The sequence below is a fragment of the Canis lupus genome, chromosome 22 (assembly GCF_048164855.1).
Source record: "Canis lupus baileyi chromosome 22, mCanLup2.hap1, whole genome shotgun sequence".
Lineage (NCBI taxonomy): Eukaryota > Metazoa > Chordata > Mammalia > Carnivora > Canidae > Canis > Canis lupus.
In genome coordinates, this window is record NC_132859.1 from 19,190,893 (window position 1) to 19,214,424 (window position 23,532).

Here is a 23,532-nt window from a genome sequence, read left to right on the forward strand (position 1 = left end):
CAACAGAACCAGCTTATCAGAAGAGAGAGCTTCCTACCTTGCTTCACAGTAGAATCAAATAATGGTTTTCCTTAGCAGTAATGCTGCATTTTTTTTTTTTTAAGATTTTATTTATTTATTCATGATAGTCACAGAGAGAGAGAGAGAGAGGCAGAGACACAGGCAGAGGGAGAAGCAGGCTCCATGCACCGGGAGCCCGACGTGGGACTCGATCCCGGGTCTCCAGGATCGCGCCCTGGGCCAAAGGCAGGCGCCAAACCGCTGCGCCACCCAGGGATCCCAATGCTGCATTTTTTAAGAAGTCCCCTGGATGCTGTTCAGAACATAAAATGGACGTCATCTTGTATCAAATGTCCTTGAAGAAGGGACTACAGTTGTGAAGCCATTTGGAAAGTTAAAAGATTTCTCTCTATATATGTATCTATATACACAAAAATACAAAGGGCCCCCTTAGAGCAAAATATTAAAGTGGAAAGGTTAAAATGTGTTATAATGCTACATTCCTAAATTTGTTGATTTGGACATTACATTCTGAGGTGTTTCTGAAAAATAATAGTTTTCAGATTCTAAACCAGAAACTCTATGTTATAGGAAAAATAGGGACTAACAAGTATATTTGGAGATGTGAACTATGGAGATAAGGGTTGGGAAGGGGACTTTTACAATTTTTTTTTTTTTTAACGATGTACTTTAGTAAACATAAGGGGACTATTCAACTTAGATTCCATCCAATAGTCACCTTGTGGGAATTCAACTGCAGAACTGCCATATTATTTACGGGAAACCAGAACTCTAAACTTTATGTGAAATTCCCCAATTTTAAAATGTGAACAATTACTTTTTTTGTACTGTGTAGGCTGAGCTGTACTCTGAAGAAGGCACCTGGCCAAGATGTGGGAGAGAGGCATGGTGAAATTTGGACTTTTCTACAAGGAAAAAGGCTGGTCTTGAGTTGAGGCAAGGGGTAGAAGGTAAAAGGTACCTTTTCCTAATTCTCACAAAAGTACCTACACTGACAGCAGTGCCCCTGCTTCTTTCAATCTCTGGATTAGAAGACAGGATGAGAGCATTAAAATGAGATAATTTATGTGCCATGTACCTACAAGGATGGCCTTTTCCAACCAACCCAAGTTGCTCATCTGCTAGGCCTTTTTATTCTTCCAGCAATAGCAATGGATTAGCTAGCCTTCCTGTTTTTAGTGATATATCTGTGACACTTTTATTGTGCTATACATCTGTGTTACTGTGTATAGTAAAAGATACATTCAATATGTATCTTACGTATGTGTTCATACATATTTTACTGAATCCTAAGGACCTATGACCAATTAACAAATATCGCAACAACAGCTTTTGATTATTGAACTTAGATGAAGTTCTCAAATAACTTCTTCCAAGATTTTGGAGAAGTTATTTACAGATGTGGATCGGGCAGTGTTATCTGTTTAAATTGATGGCTAAGTGTCCCCTCATATGTGGAAGAAAATTTCCGTTAAGATAGAACATTTCACCTATTTCTTTTTATGTAAGATTTATTTATTTATTTTAAGGAGTGCGAGAGAAAGAACAAGAGAGCAAGATGGAGAGAATCCCAAGCTGAGCACAGAGTCCAATGCACGGCTCGAGCCCATGACCCTGAGCTCACAACTTGAGCAGAAACCAAGAGTTAGATGCTCATTTGACTAAGCCACCCAGGCTACTCCCAGAACTCTTAGGCTAAAACAAACACACAGATGGCAGTGTGTCACCAAACAGAATGTACCAGACTGGGAAAAAGGAAACCTGGTTTCTAATACAAGTCGGGCTACTAGCTAGCTATGTAGATGTTTTCTAAGGTTGTTCTAATTCTTAAGAAAATTGCTTCAAATAAAATTTATGCTTATAAAGACAGTCATTGATATAAGGATTGGCTTAAGACTTTTAAAAATTGATAAAATATTTAAGTACAAAATTCCATAGTTTCTAGTGAGGTTTTCATTCCAGAATAACAGCACACAATAGGTATTATTGGCTCATCAACTCCCTGGCATTTTGCAGCCCAGCTGTGCATGCATAGGAGAGGAACTAAAGGACTTGAGAAACTACAGGATACTTGAAAGAAGAAAAATGTAGCAACAGAAAAAGAAAAGAGGGCAGACTGGGTGGCTCAGCGGTTTAGCGCCGCCTTCAGCCCGGGGCCTGATCCTGGCGTCCCGGGATTGAGTCCCATGTCAGGCTCCCTGCATGGAACCTGCTTCTCCCTCTGCCTGTGTCTCTGCCTCTCGCTCTCTGTGTGTCTCTCATGAATGAATAGAATCTTTTAAAAAAGAAAAAAAGAAAAAGACAAATGATGACACCTTTTACATTTGCACGGAATAGGTTTTCTCTTGTGTGATTTAACAAATGGAAGAGTTCTACAGCCTGGTTTGCCTGCCTCACCTCCTGGATGCTGTTCAAGCTTTGTTTTGTTGAACAATCAGATACCCAAGTCTTTTGCCTTGTGGAAGATGAGTATATGCAGTGCTTGTTATATGCAGGTGCAGGTCATGTGGCCTATCTGGGAACTCTCTAGTTATTATAAATCTAATTATGTCAGAGAATGTGCAATCTACTTCCAGTCTTCTCCATTCCTAGCTGCTTTCTTAAAATCCTTAACATAAGTTCAGTGGGGTTTGCTATAAATATAGCTCATGTGATACATGATTAATGCATCAATTACATTGTGATTACAAAGTATTAATTGCTTCTTTTTTTTTTAAGAAATATCTTTTTAAAAAGAAGACTGGGGGGAAAAACAAAAAATGGAGAAAAAGAAAGCATCATCAGCTGTTTAAAATCAAATAAAAAGGTGTTTACTACCTAATCATATTTATAACACTTTGAAACTATTTTCTTCAACTTATATTCAAGTGATTTTACAGCAAAAACAGGTAAGCACATGACTTTTATTTCTATTACAATTGTCTACTAATAATCATCTCAATAAACAAAGAGAGACTGACAAAGATAATGAAATATGAACTAAAAGGCTTTAAAAGTAGATGTGGTGAAAATAAAAAATTGTACATCAATGCTTTAATTGTATTTGCTGACTCCTATTGCTTAGTGGGAGAAGCCAGGGCTGCCACCCAGTGGCAATGTAAGTCTTCAAATGATTTTAAGAGTTAAAGAATAAAAATTACTTAAAATAATTTAAAAAAATAATCCAAAAACCTCAGGAATTAGACAATTTCAATTTTAACATCAGTAATTTTGGTGTATTAAATACTTATCTATAACACATTAAAGAATAGAAACATTCATTTGCTTAGGCCGCACTGGGGAAATTTTTAAAAATACCATAAGATTTCCTAATACTGAAAGTAATTTTGCTTAAATTTAAATTCCAGAACAAATTATGTCGGAGAGGATAGCTAAGACCACAAAATACAGCTGTTTTCTTCTGTGACCTGCAGAAGTAGATTCAATACTCTATAGTAGCCTCTCATTCATACACCCAAGCTTCTGTTTAGTAAACAAAAACAATAGAAACTCTCCAAAAGTAAGATTTCAAAAATAACCTTCTCTAACCATTTGGCACATCCCATCTTTTCCTCAGGTATGATCAATTTTAGTGTCTCAGTCAACAAAACTCAAAGCTGAAAGGAGGAAAAGAAAATAGCAGAAATACTATACCTAATACTGATAGACATGTTTGGGGAGGGGAGACAAGTATCTCACTGCCTCCTACTTCCCCAACATTTGGCTGCAGCTTTTTTCACACTGACACAGATACAACATGCCCCAATACAAGATGCTTTGTCAAAATAACACTAGGGGAAAAAAAAAAACATAACACTAGGGCATCCATTTATAGTTTAAAAAGCTAAATATCTCAGAGACTGCTTTATTCTCTTAAATAACCAGGTAAGAAGCAACCCCACAAAAAAGTCCTAGAAGTTTAGATTTTTGTTTCCAACAGTTGCAAATTAAAAGTGTACAAGATACGTTTTCAAACCTATGTCCCATTTGTTTTGCTTTACAATGAAGACAATGAATATTTTTTAAAAATGGCAGACACAACATACTTGATATTTACAATGGCTTGCAACAAATACCTGAAAATAATTTCTAATTATCCATTTATTATTGCTATTTAGTCACAGAAAAGAACATTGTCCAAGAAATTTATTTTAGCATATGCCATATACTGATATAATAATTTTATATGAAGAGAAACCATTGCAGAAGTGACCTAAATATGGTGCCCTTACAAGGAAATAAAGAAAAAAACCAATAAATTCTTCCATGTAAAGACTTTCGATCTGCATCATCTTTAGAAAATATAAAACCTTAATATTAGAAGCAAAGAGAAAAACAGACAAGAAACAATAAAACAGAAGACCAAGGATAAGGAACTGCTTTATGCAGATGCTTTGCATATGTAGTATATATGTATGGGCTGAGTTATAATAAAAATACTTATGTATCACACTCAATTCTCATGTAGAGTCAGAAATCAATTTCCAATCAAATATGATTGGATTGACATTTTCTCAGTCTTCAATTACATGATGAGTTATAGCTGTATAGCAGTCACTTCTGGTCAGCATTATCATGACAAATGCTTGATAAGATACAGTTTTTCTCCTTGTTCACTTGTAAAAATTGGTGCCTTTTTGTAATGTTCTACAAGTTCTTCCATGGTGCTGAATTTACGCTGCCCAATGCAGTAGACAGTCTCTTTTAGTTGGACTTTAAAATGCTTGTTTTTCCCTTGTGCTTTTAGTGATACAGAGAAATCATTTGGCTAAAAGAGAAAAAAATACATAGGGTAAACATTTTGAAAGATATCTATTAGCATTTTTATATTACACTAATAATAATAAAGTGCTCAAATCTTAGCTAAGTACTAGGCACTATGCTATTTACATAGATTATCTCCTTTACACCTCTAACCAACCCTTTTTAGAGATGACAAAATCAAGGCCAAGAAAAGCTAAGTTGCTCAAAATCATCCATGTAGTTAACAAGACAGCCAGGATGCAAACCCAAGCAGCCAGACTCCAAAGTCTCTTAAATAATATGCTCTAACACCCATGGCAAATCCTTTAGTTTAACATCTGAAGCACAAGAGCTATCTTCTCTCCTTCAGACAACTGGAGAAACACATGAGAAAACATGAGTTAATGTGAGCTAACAGTAGCTATCTCATAGACTAGCTCAGATATTCGGCTGAATTCTTAAAGACAATAGACACTAATGAGAGGTCATAAACTCAAATGCCTACAAGGGTCAAAAGACATATAAACAAATGACAGGGTGGACAGAGAGAAGGAACAGTGCATGGCCAATTTAAAGAAAGTGGCCACTTAGTGGTGATTGTTGTCTTGTAGAAATACAGGCAAGGTTGGCAGGCCTTCCAATTTTATTTTTATTTATTTATTTAAAAAAAAGATTTATTTATTCATTCATTCATTCATTCATTCAGGGGGAGGGAGGGAGGGGGGGGGAGAGAGATAGTAGAGACACAGGCAGAGGGAGAAGCAGGCTCCATGCAGGAAGCCTGACACGGGACTGGATCCCGGGTCTCCAGGATCACACCCCGTGCTGCAGGCGGCGCTAAACCGCTGCACCCCGGGGCTGCCCAGGTCTTCCAATTTTAAAAGGAAGTCTGTCACCTGACTTTTTATAGTAAATTTCCCAATATTTAAATACTGGTAACAAATTCAAATGTTTAAAAAACATTGTTCATGTCAAACAAAATATCCTGTTTGAAATCTTTACTTTAAAAATTCTAGGGATGCTTGGGTGGCTCAGTGGTTGAGCATCCCTTCAGCTCAGGGCCTGATCCTGGGGTCTCAGGACTGAGTCCTGCATTGGGCTCCCCGCAGGGAGCCTGTTTCTCCTTCTGCCAATGTCTGCCATTCTCTGTTTCTCATGAATAAATAAAATCTTAAAAAAAAAAATCCTACTGCTAAAAATGATGGTGCATGTTGGCTAATATCCATGCTCAATTACCCACCAAGAAAACAGTGTTTTGTAACCAAGCTACTTTCTTACTTTTTGTTGTTTTTTTTAACCTAAACACTTTTCTGAACAGTCTAAAAGTTTTATATAGTTACTGACAAAGTTTCAAATAGTGGGCTTCTTGGAAACATCCTATACCTATGGTTACTCTTATCACCTGCTCTAAGGTCACTCATTTCCTAATGCTTCTTGCTCACTGCTTGTCCTAGAAAGATAGATCAAGTCAGGCATCTAACAGAAAACAAATCCCACCACTGTTCCCTATCATTGATCCTGCTCTTCCTGAGGGGTTATGTACAGGCCTCATTTCCTGAACTTCATATCAAGCAGTTCAATTACCTCTCTTTTCTTCCCTCCCTTTTATAAACATATACACGCTATACGCAAGTGCACATACACACACCAGATAAGTTTTCTTCTGACTTTAAATCTTTTCTACAATCACACATTCACATTTATAGAACTACATACACAGAAACAAAGCCAATACTAATGATCTGAAAACTGGAAAAGTAGTGGTATCCTTTTAAAAGGAAAAATAAAGACCAGTTAAATGAATAGGACCAAATTCTAATATTCTAAACAGTAATCAAAAGAGCCTACATAACTATTATTCCATTTTTATGGTTTCATAGTTTTACTAATATTAGAAAAAATATCTTTTATTGCAAATACATTTCAAAAACAGTGAGTATTAAAATAGGTTTCTGAGGTAAATAATAAAAGTGTATTCCAACTTCCAAACAACCAATCTATGAACAAACTTAAATCTCAATTTCTTTAATTTAGGGATTTCCTTTTATAAGGATGACAGCACATCCAATATGCAATTTAAAAAATGTTTTCTCAGGTGCACCTAGGTGGCTCAGTCAGTCAATCTTCTGACTCTCGATTTCAGCTCAGGTCATGATATCATGGTCGTGAGATTGAGCCCCGAGTCAGGCGCTGCATTGAGTGTGGAACCTGCTTGAGATTCTCTTTTCTCCTCTGCCCCTCCCCACACACATGTGGGTGCACATACTCTCTTCCTCTCAAGAAAAAAAAAAAAAAATTTCCCCCAGTTTAGTCCATTGCATTGTTTTAACTCTGAACAGAGAAGTCACAGTTCAGTTTTCTCCATTTTTCAGTGTAATGCAACAGAAGATATTTCAGAAATGCAAGACCAAAAGAATTCAAAAGGCCAAATAATCCAGCATAGTTTAATCACTGCTAGGGCTGTATTTTATTCAAAATAAATATGGTTGGAAAGAACATTGACTTTAGCTTCAGAAAATGTAAGTATACATCCCAACTTATCACCTGATTAATTTTAAAGCAGCAACTTACTCTTTCCAATCTTCTATTTATTTTTTTTTTTAATACTCAGAGCTCTATTTCTATTTATTTGAAAATCAACTTACCGAAGATTCACTATCACGAATGAGGAAATCACCTTCATGCCCTCTTTCATTTAATGCCATTTCTGCTTGATGCCTGGTGACTTTCCCATAATACCATGGATTGCCAGCAAACTTTCCAGTGAGTGAAGGCCTAATGTAATCACACTGAGGAGGTGATGGTTCCAAACCTGAGGTTAATGGATTGTTCTGCATAATGGTAACATAGTTTTTTGGCACCAGACCAACCATTCCATTGATCTTCCTGCATTTCCACCATTCAGGGTCATTTTCAGGCTTTTCAATAACATCCATTACATCTCCTTTCTCAAAATTAAGTTCTTCATCATTGGACGAACTGAATGGGTAAAGAGCCTGTACCACATGCAACACTTGGCCAGTATTTAGGTTATTGACAACTGCTGCTAATTTTTCTGACAGAGAACCCACATGGTCACCCAAAGGACTGTCACCTTCCTCAGTTACATAGTTTGAAGGGAACCATCCAACTTGTCCATTGTAGCTACCTCGCCACCACCCATCACTGCATTTCTCCATGACGATCACCTTTGTCCCTTTTATCAATGACAATTCATCCTCTCTCTCTGCCATGTAGTTAAATTTTACATAAGCAGGCATGTTGAGATCATACAGACGTTCCCCTGGGTCAACAAAGCTATCATCAGCAGGTGATGCAGAATCTGGCACACTGTGTTTTCTTTTCACTTTTCCAATGCCTGTTCACATAAAAAGAGTAATAAAAGAATATAAGATAATGATAACCAAAAAATACAATTTTTCATTATTAAAAAAGGATCTTTACCTCTGTAGTTTTTTTAAGCCTTTAAATTTAGATAACAAATTTCTTCTTTTTTTCCTTTCTTTACATCTTCATGACTTGTTTATTTTATAACTGGAAGTTTGTACCTTTTGACTTCCTTCACAAATTTTTTTCACAACCAAACATATAAATCAGTTATTATATGACAGTTTATCCTCTCATCTTTTCTTTCAAAGGTGCTGAAATAATTGTATAACATAATGACAATTTCCCTAAATTTAACAAAATTTCTTCCAAATATAGATTATTTCTCTCATATCTACAACCTAAGTACATAGGTTCACCAAACCCCTATGCTTGTCTTACTTTATCAATCTAAATTCTATAATTAGCTGTATAAAAATAAAACAACAAATTACAACTTGATATGCAATATAAGTTGTAGGTCTGTCTGGGTAATCCTTTCATTTGCTTTCGTAGTTCCCATATCCATGCTGCTCTATTTACCTCATTATGTTTATTTTATTTTAAAGATTCTATTTATTTATTCATCAGAGAGAGAGAGAGAGTCAGAGACACAGGCAGAGGGAGAAGCAGGTTCCATGCACGGAGCCCGACGTGGGACTTGATCCCGGGGCCTCCAGGATCACGCCCTGGGCCGAAGGTGGTGCTAAACCACTGAGCCACCCGGGCTGCCCTGTTTATTTTATTTTATTTTATTTTTTTTTTGCCCTGTTTATTTTAAAGTAATACATTATTTCCTTGTTTTTCTCCCCTCACCCTCTTCACATGCGAGCTCCAGAAGAGCAGGGATTTTTGTTTACTTTGTTCACAGATACAAAACCAAAAATCTCAGACAGTGCTTAGTACATAGTAGATGCTTAATACATATTTGTTGAAAGAAATGAGAAAAGAACCACATGGTACTACCATCATAAATGTATGCTATGTCAACTTTGATCATGTGTTTTCACTGCTGATCATTTCTTAGCACATGATTTTGTGTTCTGCTTTTTTTTTTGTTTGTTTGTTTTGTTGGTTTTTTTTGTGTGTGTGTTCTGCTTTTACTGAGAAAATGGAGGCACTCCTAGATAAAACTCCTCAAACCTTCTCACTATCTCAAAACTCCTTATTACCCTCAATCTTTTTCTTCATGCAAATTTTCAATCTCTGATCCTCCCAGGATTTTAAATACCATTTTTCCTGCCTCTTTTGGGACTCTTGGCCATCCCTGTTTCCCTCCTACTCAGATCCTTCTACTGTCTAAAAACATACTCAGATCATTTCCATTCCAAAATAAAGTTACTTCAATCCTGCTACTCCTTTTGAACTATACCATTCTTTAAACATGGTAAAAAGACTCTTTTTCCCTTCAACTTCTTCACCATTCACTCACTCATTCCTAACTTCTTATGATCTGATCCTTTAATCTCTACCATTCTACCAAACTACTCAATAAAAACCATTCTTATAAAAATTGTGTCATCTCTTTACTGCCAATCAATAACTTTTAGAGCCCTCATTCTTTTCAAACTCTCAAGGCAGCAACTAAGATCACAGATTATTCTATTGTTTTTCTCCTTTAACTTCCCTGAGAGTCTCCTGTCTTACCTACTGACCTGTTTAAATATTTTTATTTATCTCTGTCTGGGCTCCCCTAAACCTTGTTATAAAATTGTACTGTATTTTCTGTCTTCCTTCTTTAATACGAGTTTCCTGAAGGCAGGAAAAAATACCTTTGTATTTTCAGCACCCACATAATAGGAACAAAATAAATGTTTGCTGAATGAAAAAGTGAAGAGATTCCTCAGTTAAAAGCGTTTCCCAAAATATGATGCCTGAACTTCCTCTCTACTTCAAGGATATCTTATACTTTTGTTTTTTGTAACTTCTGTATAGAAGGTTCTAATAAGGTCTCTCTGCAGGTCTAAGCTCTGTCTGGAATTCAAGAACTATGATTCCAACTGTCACTAGACGCCTACAGATTGTAGATATTTGCACTTCAAATACAACAAATACAAGACTTATCTCTAAATAAAAATAACCTCTCCCATGCCAATAAATCAGTTCCCTGCCTCTCAGCTTCTTTACTTGTAGTTAATATCATCCCAAAAAATCCCCACATCAGGAATTTCTGGCAGAGTAGGGAATTCTATGGCTCCATTTGCCCAGAAAGGCAACTAATGAGCTGACAGATGATGTCAAAATCAACTTTTGCAGAACTCTGGAATCTAGTAAAAAAATTTTACAAAACTAGGGCAAAGATTAGTGAAAAAAGAAGCTGCTGCTTTGTAGTAAGAATGCTATGGCATTTTAAATCACTTGCCGATCATCTTTTACATCCCAAATCAGTAGTGGCTTTGAGGACAGTAACTGGCACTCCTAATGCCAGAGGGAGCAATACAGATCTTATTCTCAAAGAATTATGACTGTGGGTTTCAAGCTGTTTGGCGGCCATGTGAAGGATAGGCATAAAAGCTTGCCTTGGTTTTACTGGACCTGGAACGTTCTCATTCTTTTCCTGAAATCATTTAATTGATGTAGCAGCCTGGAGAAAGGGGCAAAAACTAGGACAAGGCACAGACTGAAAACCCCAGCAAGGAAAAGACAGAACACCAACTTCAGAGGCCACACAGGACAAAGAATATAGACTTTACAAAAATAGTTTAGAAAACTCACTAAACAAGTAAACAACCTATAATAAGAAGCAACAACAAACCATAGCGGGGGTAGAATCTGATGATAGAAGAAAAAACTGTCAATCAAGAATTCTATACCCAGCAATATTGTCCTTCAAATTTGAAGGAAAAATTAAGACACTCCTAGGTAAACAGAAACTGAAGGAGTTTGTCACACTAGGTTCATGCTAAATAAATGCTGAAGAAAGTCCTCTAGGCTGAAATGAAAGGACACTAAACAGTAACTTAAAGCCATATGAGGAAGTAATAGTAAAGGTAGCTTCGTTCATAAATATAAAAGCCAGTATTCTTATTTTTTTGGTTCGTAAATCCTCTTTTTTTTTTTTCCTATATGATTAAGATACAAATTTATAAAACAGTAATTTCAAATCGAGGTTAATGGGCAAACAATGTATAAAAACAGAACTTTATGGGGCAGTTGGTTAAGCTTCAGACTCTGGTTTCATAAGCTTCAGACTCTCAGGATCGTAAGATGGAGCCCTATGTGGGGCTCTCTGCTCAGCAGGGAGTCTGTTTCTCCCTCTCCCTCTGTGCTCGCTCATGCACTCTCTCTCTCAAATAAATAAAATCTTTAAAAAAAAATTCTCAAAAAAAAAAAATCTCTCTCCTTCTCCCTCCATCCCTACCCCCCTTTCTAAAATAAAATAATAAATCTTAAAAAAAAAAAAAGATGAACTGTAAAGGAGTAGTTTTATATACCAGCTAAATTTACATCATTTCAAAAATGACTGTTAAAAAGTTAAAATGTTAATTATAATCCTCAGGGTAATCACTAAGGAAAAGCTAAAAATAAAAAAAGAAAGAAACGAGAAGGGAAAATGGTACATCAGGAGAAAAATCAATTACAAAAGAAGTCAGTAGTAGAAGAATTGAGGGGAGAAAAGGCATGCAACATACAGGAAACAAATAGCAAAACAGTAGGCATGGGGCGCCTGGGTGGCTCAGCGGTTGAGCGCCTGCCTTCGGCCTAGGGTGTGATCCTGGAGTCTCTGGATCGAATCCCATATCAGGCTCCCCACATGGAGCCTGCTTCTCTCTGCCTATGTCTCTGACCGCCCCCCCCTCGCTCTCGCTCTGTCTCTCATGAATAAATAAAATCTTCAAAAAAAAAAAAAAAACAAACAGTAGGCAGCTTTCCTTACCTGTAATTACTTTAAAATATAAGTGAATTAAAATAATGGACTAAAGGGACAAAGGTTGGCAGAATGGATTTAAAAACAAGATCCAACTCCATGCTATCTATAAGCACTCACTTGAGATCCAGAGATACAAACAGGTAAAGCAAAAGGACAGAACAACATATTCCATGAAAATAGTAACCAAGAGAATGGTTGTATTAATAACAGACAACACAGTCCTTAAGACACAGGTTGTTAAAGGAGACAAAAGACATTATTATGTATTGATAAAAGGGTCAATCCATCAAGAGGATACAAACATTATACACACCTAGTAAGAGAGCTTCAGGATATATAAAGCAAAACTGACAGAATTAAAGGGAGAAACTGACAGTTCTACAATATAGTTAGAGACTTTAATACTTTTCAATAATGAGTAGATCTAGACAAAAATTTATTAAGGAAATAGAGGACCTGAAAAATACTATAAGTTAATTAGACCTAACAGACATATAGAACACTGATATATATTTTTTTAAATTTTATTTATTTATGATAGTCACAGAGAGAGAGAGAGAGAGAGAGAGAGAGAGAGGCAGAGACACAGGCAGAGGGAGAAGCAGGCTCCATGCACCGGGAGCCCGACGTGGGATTCGATCCCGGGTCTCCAGGATCGCGCCCTGGGCCAAAGGCAGGCGCCAAACTGCTGCGCCACCCAGGGATCCCTAGAACACTGATAAACAACAACAGAATATACAGTTTTCTCCAGTGCACATAGAACACTCTCCAAGATAAACCATATGTTAGGCCACAAGACAAATCTAAATACATTTAAAGAGACTGAAATCATACAAAATATCTTCTCTGACCATAATGGAATGAAACTAAAAATTAACAGAAAGCAAAACTGGAAAATTCACAAATATATGTAAATTAACACACTAAAACAACTGGTAGGTCAAAGAAAAAATTACAGGTGAGATTTAAAAATACTCTGAGACATACGGCAATAAAAACACAACATACCAAAATCTACAAGCTGCAGCAAAAGCAGTGCTCAGAAGGAAATTTTTTAAAAATTTTATTTATTTAGTTATTCATGAGAAACACAGAGAGAGAGAGACAGAGACATAAGCAGAAGGAGAAACAGGCTTGATCCAGGGATCACGACCCAAGCCAAAGGCAGATGCTCAACCACTGAGCTACCCAGGTGCCCCTCAGAAGGAAATTTATAGCTCTAAAAGCTTATGATAAAAAAGGAAAATTTTTTTAAAGAAGAAATTTTTTTTAATTTATTTTTTATTGGTGTTCAATTTACTAACATACAGAATAACCCCCAGTGCCCGTCACCCATTCACTCTAAAGAAGAAATTGATCTCACTCAAATCAATAACCTAACTTTATCCCTTAGAGAACTAGAGAAAGATCAAACTAACCCAAAGCTAGAAGAAGAAAAAAATAATAATAAAGATCAGAGCAGAGATAAACACAAGAATACAAAAGAATACAAAAACAAAGAGTCAATGAAACTACATGAAATACAAAACAATGAAAAAGTTGTTTTTGAAAATAGCAAAATTGACAAGACTCAAATTACTAAAATCAGAAATAAAGTGGGATTTACTAGAAACCTAACAGAAATAAAATAAGAAAAAAAAAACACTATGAACACTTGTACACTAATAAATTAGATAACCTAGATGAAAAGAACAAATTGCTAAACACACAAACTCAAGAACCAATAGAAAAATTGGACAGATCTGTCACAAGTAAAAGAGTAAATCAGTAACCAAAAACTTCACAATAAGGAAAAGTCCAGGACTGAGTAACTTATCAATTCTACCAAACATTTCCTTCTCAAATTTCTACAAAAGAGATAGAAGGAAACATTTCGTAACTCATTCTATTGAGGTCAGCACTACCCTGGTATCAAAGCCAGATAAAGTTATCACAAGAAAAGTATTGACCAATATACCTTATGAATATAGATTGAAAATTCCTCAGGGTGCCTGGGTGGCTCAGTCTGTTAAGCATCTGCCTTTAGCTTGGGTCATGATCCCAAGGGTCCTGGGATCAAGCTTCCCACATTGGGCTCTCTGCCTGGTGGAAAGCCTCCTTCTTCCTCTCCCTCTGCCTGCCCCTCTCCCTGCTTGTGCTCTGTCAAGTAAATAAAAAATTTTTAAAAATTCCTCAACAAAATAATCAATTCTTGCTATTCGTGGTAGTTACATTCAATAAAGTTACCATGAAATACCTACAAACCTCTCTGTTCACAACATTTGTATCAACCAAGCAATATATAACCTTGCTTCACACTTTATTTAATGTAAAATATTAACAATGAACTTTGGCCCACATCACTGTAACTCATACCTAAATGAAGCTTACCTGACACATATTTTTTCCATGAGGCAAATCACATCTTTCTTGCACTTAGGAATACTAGGCAATACTTTAGGGCTGTGCTTGGGGGACGGGGGCATTTTAAACAGCAAAATCATAAACAAACCAAAAAAAGGGTAACAATGGCTCAGTGGTTTAGCGCCACCTTCAGCCCAGAGTGTGGCCCTGGAGACCGGGGATCAAGTCCCATGTCAGGCTCCCAGCATGGAGTCTGCTTCTCCCTCTCCTGTGTCTCTGCCTCTCTCTCTCTCTCTCTCTGTCTCTCTCATGAATAAATAAACAAAATCTTAAAAAAAAAAAAAGGCATAACAATGAGAAAGTCATGGCACTAAATAGACTCCTTATTCACAATACGAGAGCTGAAACAAAAAGGCAGACCATCTCCTTGTTCAACCTCAGCTGGCAATATGTGCATCAGACAACTCAAAATTTATGCTACTCTGCACATGTCCACAAAAGCATCACAATGATCAATTTGGGACTTCCAAATAAAATTTTAGCAAGTAGGCAAATTCACAAATATGGAATCTGCTAAAAACAGGGATTATCTATACTAGCAAACAACATAGCAATATATTAATAGGAACGTACATCATGATAAAGGGATATTTGTCCCAGGAATAGAAGAGTAATTCAACAGTTAACAATATGAAAATCAGTATTATTACATACCACATTAATATAAAGAAAAAACCCCAAATTATCTCAACTGATGCAGAAAAAGCACGGGATAAAATCTAATATCATTTCATGATAAAAGTACCAGCCAACTAGGAATATAAAGGAATTTCCTCAACATCATAAAGGGCATTTACTGGGATCCCTGGGTGGCGCAGCGGTTTAGCGCCTGCCTTTGACCCAGGGCGCGATCCTGGAGACCCGGGATCGAATCCCACGTCAGGCTCCCGGTGCATGGAGCCTGCTTCTCTCTCTGCCTGTGTCTCTGCCTCTCTCTCTCTGTGTCTATCATGAATAAATAAATAAAATCTTTAAAAAAAAAAAAAAAAAAAAAAAAAAAGGGCATTTACTAAAAACAACAACAACAACCTGCAGTTACCATCACATTCAAAAGTAAAAGACTGAAAGCTAAGATCAGGAACAAGACATGGATGCCCTTTCACCCACTTCTATTCAACAATGTACTGGAAGCAGTAGCTAGGACAATTACGTAAGAAAAAGAAAAGAGATCCAAACAAGAAAGGAAGAAGTAAAATAATCTTTATTTGCAGATGACATGATCATAAATACAGAAAATGTTTATTTCTGTATGTGTGTAACACCAAAAATGTTATAATAAGCAAATTTGCAAGATACAAAAATCAACACACAAAAACCAACTGCATTTCTATATACTAGCAGAGAACAGTTCTAAGAGGAAAATGAGAAAACAATTCCATTTATGATAGCATACATAATCAAATACATAGGTTAAACTTATTGATCAAGGAGGTACAAGACCAGTATACCAAACACTACAAAATACTACTAAAATTAAAGCAGATCTAAGAAAAGACATTCTGTGTTTATGGATTTGAGGGCTCAATATTTTTAGATGGTAACACTATCCAAAGTGATCCATAGATTCCATGTAATTCTTTTCAAAGTTCTAATATTCCTTTTTTTGCAGAAATAGAAATGCTGATTCTAAAATTCATATGGAATTGCAAGGGACCCAAATTATCAAAAAAAATCTTAAAGAAATGAAAACAATGGGTAGCCTGGATGGCTCAGTTGGTTGTGTCCAACTCTTAATTCCAGCCCAGGTCATGATCTTAAGGTCATGAGATCAAGCCCATGTTGGACTCCACGCTGGACATGAAGCCTGCTTAAGATTCCCTCTCTCCATCTCCCTTTGCCACCACCCCCCAAAAAAAGCTGAAAAGAAAAATGGGGGATTTTCACTTCACAATTTCAAAATTCACTTCTAAGCCACATAGTAATCAAAACAGTACAGTACTAGCATAAAAGGACATACAGACCAACAGAACAGAGCTGAGCGTTCTGAGATAAACTCATACATCTATGGTCAACAGATTTTAGACAAGGGTGCCAGACCATTTAATGGGGGGAAAGAACAGTCTCTTCAACAAGTAGTGCTAGGAGAAATGGATATCCATATGCAAAAGAATGAAGTCAGACTCCTAATTTGCACAACAAACAAAAATTAACTCAAAATGGATCAATTACTGAAATATAAGAGTGAGGACTTTAAAACTACTGGAAGAAAACATAAGGGAAAATCTTTATGACCTGGGAGTAGCAATGAATTCTTAGATTTGACCCCAAACGCAGAAGCAAAAAAAAAAAAAAAAAAAAGATTACATACAGTCTACAGTCTAAATCCAGAACACATAAGGAACTCTTGGAACCCAGCAGCAAAAGAACCTATTTCAATAACAAGCAAAGGACTTGAACAAACATTTCCCCAACAAAGATATAAAATGCCCAAAAACAGATGCAAAGATGTTCAACATCATTAGTCTTTAGGGAAATGCAAATCTAAGTACAATGAAATACATTTTCACACCTATTAAGATAGCTATAACAAAACAAAACTAAACCAAAACAGGGAAAATAACAAGTGTCCATGAAGATATGGAAAAAACGAACCCCTCCAACACTGTTGATCAAAATGTAAAATGGGGTGAGGCGAGCGGAGCCAGGGTCGAGAGCAGAGGCCGAACTCGGGATCTGACAAGATGGCCGGGCTGCCCCGCAGGATTATCAAGGAAACCCAGCGTTTGCTGGCAGAACCAGTTCCTGGCATTAAAGCAGAACCAGATGAGAGCAACGCCCGTTATTTTCATGTGGTCATTGCTGGCCCCCAGGATTCCCCCTTTGAGGGAGGGACTTTTAAACTGGAACTATTCCTTCCAGAAGAATACCCGATGGCAGCCCCTAAAGTACGTTTCATGACCAAAATTTATCATCCTAATGTAGACAAGTTGGGAAGAATATGTTTAGATATTTTGAAAGATAAGTGGTCCCCAGCACTGCAGATCCGCACAGTTCTGCTATCGATCCAGGCTTTGTTAAGTGCTCCCACTCCAGATGATCCGTTAGCAAATGATGTAGCAGAGCAGTGGAAGACCAACGAAGCCCAAGCCATAGAAACAGCTAGAGCATGGACTAGGCTATATGCCATGAATAATATTTAAAATCCATCTGATTATCAAGTGTGCATCACTTCTCCTGTTCTGCCAAGACTTCTTCCTTTTTTGTTTGCATTTAATGGACACAGTCTTAGAAACGTTACAGAATAAAAGCCCAGACATCTTCAGTCCTTTGGTGATTAAATGCACACTAGCAAATCTATGTCTTTTCCTGATTCACTGTTGTAAAGCATGAGCAGAGGCTAGAAGTACTATTTGGATTGTTGTGAAACGTTTAAAAGCAGTGGCCCCTCTCTGCTTTTATTCATTTCCCCCATCATTGTTTAAGTATAAAGCACTGTGAATGAAGGTAGTTGTCAGGGTTAGCTGCAGGGGTGTGGGTGTTTTTCTTTATTATTATTTTTGAGGGGGAGAGGTAGTTTTATTTTAATTTTATGGGCTCCTTTCCCCCTTTTTATGGTGATCTAATTGCATTGGTTAAAAGCAGCTAATATGCTCTCTAGCCAAGTCTAACTTTATTTAGACGCTGTAGATGGACAAGCTTGATTGTTTGAACCAAAATGGGAACATTAAACAAACATCACAGCCCTAATAACATTGTGACTTTGCTGTCAAGTGTAGAATCCTTCCTTCAAGAAAAAGCTTGTGAGCATTTTGTATGGCTTGTCTGGAAACTTCTGTAAATCTTATGTTTTAGTAAAATATTTTTTGTTATTCTAAAAAAAAATGTAAAATGGTACTACTGCTATGGAAAACAATGGTCCCTCAAAATGTTAAAAATTTAATTACCATATGATAATTCCACTCCCAGGTATATACTCAAAAGAACTGAAAACACATATTCAAATACTTACACACAAATGTTCATAGTTTCACTATACACAATAGCCAAAAGGTAGAAACAACCCAATGTCCAGCAACAGAGTAATGGAGAAACAAAATAAGGCATACATCCATATAATGGAATATTATTCAGCCATAATACTACCACACAGAAAAACCTTAAAAATAGGATGTCATGTGAAATAAACCTGACACAAGAGATCACAATCACATGCTATATAATTCCATTTACATGAAATAGCCACAATGGGTAAATTCATATAGACAGCAGATTAGCAATTGCCAGGGGATGAAGGGAAGGTATAATGGGGAGTGACTGCTTAATAGGAAATGGGGTTTTATTTTGGGGTAAAACGGTTTGGAATTTGACAAATGTGATGGTCACACAACACTGTCAGCATACTAAATGCCACTGCATTATATACTTTAAAATGATTTTGCTATATGAATTTTACCTCATAAATATCTTTTTTCTTAAAAGATTCCCACCATCAAATCCTTATTTCCTTTCTGCCAACACTTTCCATTCCCACTATCCCTATGCTTTTTCAGGCCATTTTGTTGTGTTTGAATCTTCAATACCCTCTAAACTGGTTTCCTTACTAATCCAATCTGTGTCACTCCAACCCATCATCCATAAATACAGTTGCAATCACATGACATTATTGCTCAACAGTCAACAGTGTGGCTCTTTATTGCCTATCAAATTAAGAGAAATACTCTTCCTAGAATCTATATAGCCTTCTCTAGAATGTCCTCACTCTTCCTTTCTAGGCTTATGGTGTAGAGTACTGAAAACAGTATAGACTATGAATGAGCCTTTGGGTTCAAATCCCAGCTATACCACTTACTGTAGTAACTTGAGCAAACAATTTCACTTTTCTGAACTTAGAAATGTAGAAAACACCACTTACTACCACAGTGTTGTAAGAAGTGAATAAATGTTTAAAAAGTGAATAAAAGGGACACCTGGGTGGCTCAGCAGTTAAGCGCTTGCCTTTGGCCCAGGGCGTGATCCTGGAGTCCCAGGATCAAGTCCCACATCGGGCTCCCTACATGGAGCCTGCTTCTCTCTCTGCCTGTGTCTCTGCCTCTCTCTCTCTGTGTCTCTCATGAATAAATAAAATCTTTTGAAAAAAGTAAATAATGTAAATAGCACAATACATATAGTAATTGTTAAATAAAAGATTCCTTCCATATGCCCTGCAATGAAACTTCCTAAATCTTCATAAAAATGGGCCACTTAAATCCCCTGAATAAATAATTTCAATCTTCAGGATTTTGTTTTCCTTGTGTGCTAGTTTCTTTCCAAAACCTTACTAAAATTTCTGCCTCTCAGGGCACCTGGGTGGCTTAGTTAAGGTGTCTACTTTCAACTCAGGTCATGATCCTGGGGTCCTGGGATTGAGCCAGGCATCCAGCTCCCTGATGAGTGGGAAACTTGCTTCTCCCTCTCCCTCTGTTGCTCCCCTTGCTTGTTTGCTCTCCAATACCCACCCCTCAAATAAACAAACAAACAAATAAAATCTTTAAAAAACCCACAAACTTCTGCCCATTCAAGAAGTGCCTTTTCAAGTAACAATTCACTTCCCATTTTCTGTTTTCCAACAACCTTCATTTCCCTCCACCAACCCCCAATGATGTAAGCTCTTCTTTTTATAGCACCCTAGCACCTTGTACTTGTTGAGGTACTCGTATCCCAGCAGTTTTTGCGTTTGTTTTTTTAAGCTCATCTACTACAGCCATCAGCTTCCAGAAAGGAGGAATATTCCATGTCCCATTGATCTTTCGCATTTCCTATACTACTTAGAACTGTGTACGTACCAGATGCTCAATAAATATTTGTTAGATTGATTAAAATTGAAGAGTGACGTAAGCAAATACAAATTTTAAACTTGAAGCTAAAGGCTATTCCAAAATGATTTTTTTTTTTAATTTTGAAAAAGATGTCTAAGGCTAATTATACGTTGTCAAAAAAAGAATGAAGAATTTTTGGACAGACCCACCAATTAAAGTTCCAAGTGGGAAAACACCAAAAACAACTTATTTTAACTCTCAGAGGCCAGAAATATTTCAGGAGAAAAAAAAATACACTTAAAATATGTTTCCTATCCAACACAAAGCCCTCTAGGATCTCTTTAGGTGAGCATGTCTTCAACTTCATACTAACGCTAAGGCATATAAGCTCCTCAGTACCCAAAAAACCCAGGCTTTTCTAAGTCTCTGAGTTCCTTTGTCCATGATGGTTTTTTTTTTTTTTTTAAATCTCAAACACATGCCACCCTCATTCTTCAAGATTCAAACAAAGTATCTTCTCAATGGAGATATCCCTCTCCCCTCAAACAGAATGGAGGTATTTTTTTTGTGCCACTACCATTCTTTGTAAATACTTTTAATCTAATGTTCAACTCTCTGTATACCAATATTTACTTGTTTGAAAATAAACACCTTTTTTAATCACTTCTCTAGCCCCACTGCCTGGACCATATTAAGTGTTCCATTAGTGTTTATCATGTGAGTGACTGACAAATGCATGCATAATGGATAGCCTGTTTTTTCCTCCTCTGCTTAAAATTCTTTGGGAAGAACCTGTTCATTGCCCTTTGTCTCCGCTGCTAAAAAAAAAAAAAAAATGGTCTTTCCGATCTCCTGTTACCAGTGAGAGAATACATAGAAAAGTACTTATAAAATTATACGAATGTAAAATATTTTAATTTCTCAATTATGTTATAATCAGCAACAATGAGATCATCCACAATAACCAAGTTCCCTTGGATCAAGGTATTAACTTTTCTAAATTCTGCTCAACTTCATAGTCAGTTCTCCGCAAACCTCTTAATCTTAGTCCCTTTGGCATCAAATCTTTCTAATTCATTGCTTACCTGACTGTAATTCTTTCTCTACTTAGTCATGAGTACACTAGGAAAACCCTAACAACAACAAAAAACTCTAAATTTAAATTTTAGTCCTGCTAGTTATTGGTTAATTTGATCCTGAGTTATTTAATCTTTTTTAAACTCCAGTTTCCAGGTTTGTGAAATGGTAGTGTGTAGTTAATTCCCTACCTTCCAACATGTTTTTTAAAAGTTTGTATGTAAAGCACTCAGCACAGTACACAGCACATAGCAGGCACTCCATTAATCAACGGTAATTATTATTCCTAGTGCTTCTGGCATTTAATTTTCAAAAACACTTAAAGTCTTTATTATTGCATTTAATAGCTGGACAAATGCCTAGGTCTGAGCACTGAGGATATGCACAACTCTGAGGCATTTTTATCATTAGCTTTGTTCAAATTAAAACCAAAAGTGTTAGCATAGCTTGCAATGTTCCCCTCACTCCTACCCACTGGTCTTACTTCTCTCTTCCTACAGTACTATTTCTTGACCAAAACAATATATTATCACCTCCTCCAAGTTTTTAAGAATCTGGTTAAGCATTGCGAATATTCCAGTCACAAGACAGTTGTCCTTTTCCTAAGGCAAATCTTTGTACACATTAACTGTTTTTATGTAACCTGGTTTCCAAATCCTTGATATGCTGGATGCCAATATTTAGAAGCATCCAAGTTTCTCAATACCACTGTTAAAGTATATCTACCCAAAATGGATAAACTGTATCATGTTTCATTTGGCCAGCACACAGATAAGGTAGCCAGCTATTTGCATCCTTTCACTTGAACTACAGATTTGAATCAATGCTATCATGAACTGCATTAAAATTCTGAGGCGCCCACAATATCATAGCAGCTCTTTTTAAAATATTTTAGAGTGGGGAGGGGCAAAGGGAGAAGGAGAAAGAATCTTAAGCAGACTCCACACCCAGTGTGGAGCTTTGATGCAGGGGCTCAATCCCATGAGCCTGAGATCATGACCTCACAGCAGCTCTTTAATAAGTCTCTTAACTCATGTAAGAATTTTACATAATTCTGCCAGGCCAGGTTCTCAGCAAGCTCTTCAATTCTTATAAAAACAATTCTCGTTATAAAAACTTAATGTAAAATTTTACATTGTCCCTATTCACATTGTTTATTTCTCATTTTTAGCTTTCAATGAACTCAATGTATTAGTTATTCTTCTGGCCTTAGGTCTTCTTTACTTTAAACATGCCATCTTCACTCCATCTAATTCACTGACTACATAAACGTTCAACAGAATTAGACCAAAGAAAGTATTACTGATTCTAGTTCTTTAAGGAAATATAGTTATGGTTTTATGTTTCTACTTCTTCAAAACCAGTTTCTCCCTCATGGATTTTCCCCTGATTTCTATCACATGTAAACTGATCAGTTGTTTTACCAGGACCATAAGATTTTTAGAGTTAGAAGGGACTTTCCAGATCATCTAGTCTTACCCAAATCTCCTTCACAAATAAAGAATAAGAGATCAGGAAAGTTTAGGTATATACTCTTGATCACATAGTTAAATAAATGGTATATCTAGGAGCAAAACTAGGGAATTCTAAATGCAAATATACAATGTTTTTTCCATTACAAGTCTTTATTTAAATTTTGATTTTTATGTTATTTCATCTATACAAAATAAGTTATTATTTTTGATTTTTCTGTTTTACCTAAAATACTGTACCCTCTTTGTTTATTTTAGCCACCACATAAGGAGCACATATAGTGTACCTTTACTTCAAAGCAAAATAAATACAAACTTGGGCTTCCTGCAGGTAATGAAAAAAGGAGTATTTTGGTTACAAATCTCATACCCTGACCCTCAGGTCTACAAATATATTGAAGATTACCAACTTTGCAAGACAATAGAAAGAATAATTTTATTATTCTATCGATGGTATATAATGAATCATCATATCAATGATATATTCTTTTTACACCATTTCTGGTTGATTTACAGTCAACATCACTTATGACCAAAATGAGATATGAAATTCATTTATTTAGTATTTTAATACTAAATAACAACCCTCATCTACCTCCTCACCATATAAGTTCTATGAAAGTACTAGTTTTTCACCCTATGATTTTTATCTGGCTTGCAGTAGGCTCTCAAGAAAAATATGTTGATAAACAAATGAATAAATAAATTTCCAAAAGGAAAACTACCCCAAAAAGTGGATCTAAAAATGCATTAACTTTCCTAAAAGTAAACACAAGAGATATATTCCAGAAGAATTTCACTTGGTCATCAAAATTAACTAAAGAAACAAATGAGTCTTAATATTACAATTATGACATTCTTTCTC

General features: G+C 36.3%; 2 protein-coding genes and 1 long non-coding RNA gene across 12 annotated transcripts in view; 2 read left to right on the forward strand and 1 right to left on the reverse strand.

Annotated features, from left to right (window-relative positions):
* Positions 1 to 862: 862 nt before the first annotated feature.
* On the forward strand, positions 863 to 8,091 carry LOC140613972 (uncharacterized). Its single transcript, XR_012014887.1, has 3 exons — positions 863 to 2,516; positions 2,740 to 2,909; positions 7,116 to 8,091. It is a non-coding gene; the product is annotated as an uncharacterized lncRNA (long non-coding RNA).
* Positions 2,911 to 23,532, reverse strand: part of NCK1 (NCK adaptor protein 1) — a 76,598-nt gene continuing 55,976 nt past the window's right edge. For all 10 annotated transcript variants that reach the window (XM_072792625.1, XM_072792626.1, XM_072792627.1 and 7 more), the window contains 2 exons: positions 7,389 to 8,101; positions 2,911 to 4,768 (listed from right to left, as the gene is read on the reverse strand). In XM_072792625.1, coding sequence (XP_072648726.1) covers positions 4,574 to 4,768; positions 7,389 to 8,101 — 908 coding nt within the window. In that variant the 3' untranslated portion in view covers positions 2,911 to 4,573. The remainder of the gene's footprint in view (positions 4,769 to 7,388; positions 8,102 to 23,532) is intronic.
* Positions 17,016 to 17,645, forward strand: LOC140613971 (ubiquitin-conjugating enzyme E2 N-like). The gene has a single exon (XM_072792635.1). The coding sequence runs from the start codon at positions 17,065 to 17,067 to the stop codon at positions 17,521 to 17,523; it is 459 nt and encodes a 152-aa protein (XP_072648736.1). The 5' UTR covers positions 17,016 to 17,064; the 3' UTR covers positions 17,524 to 17,645.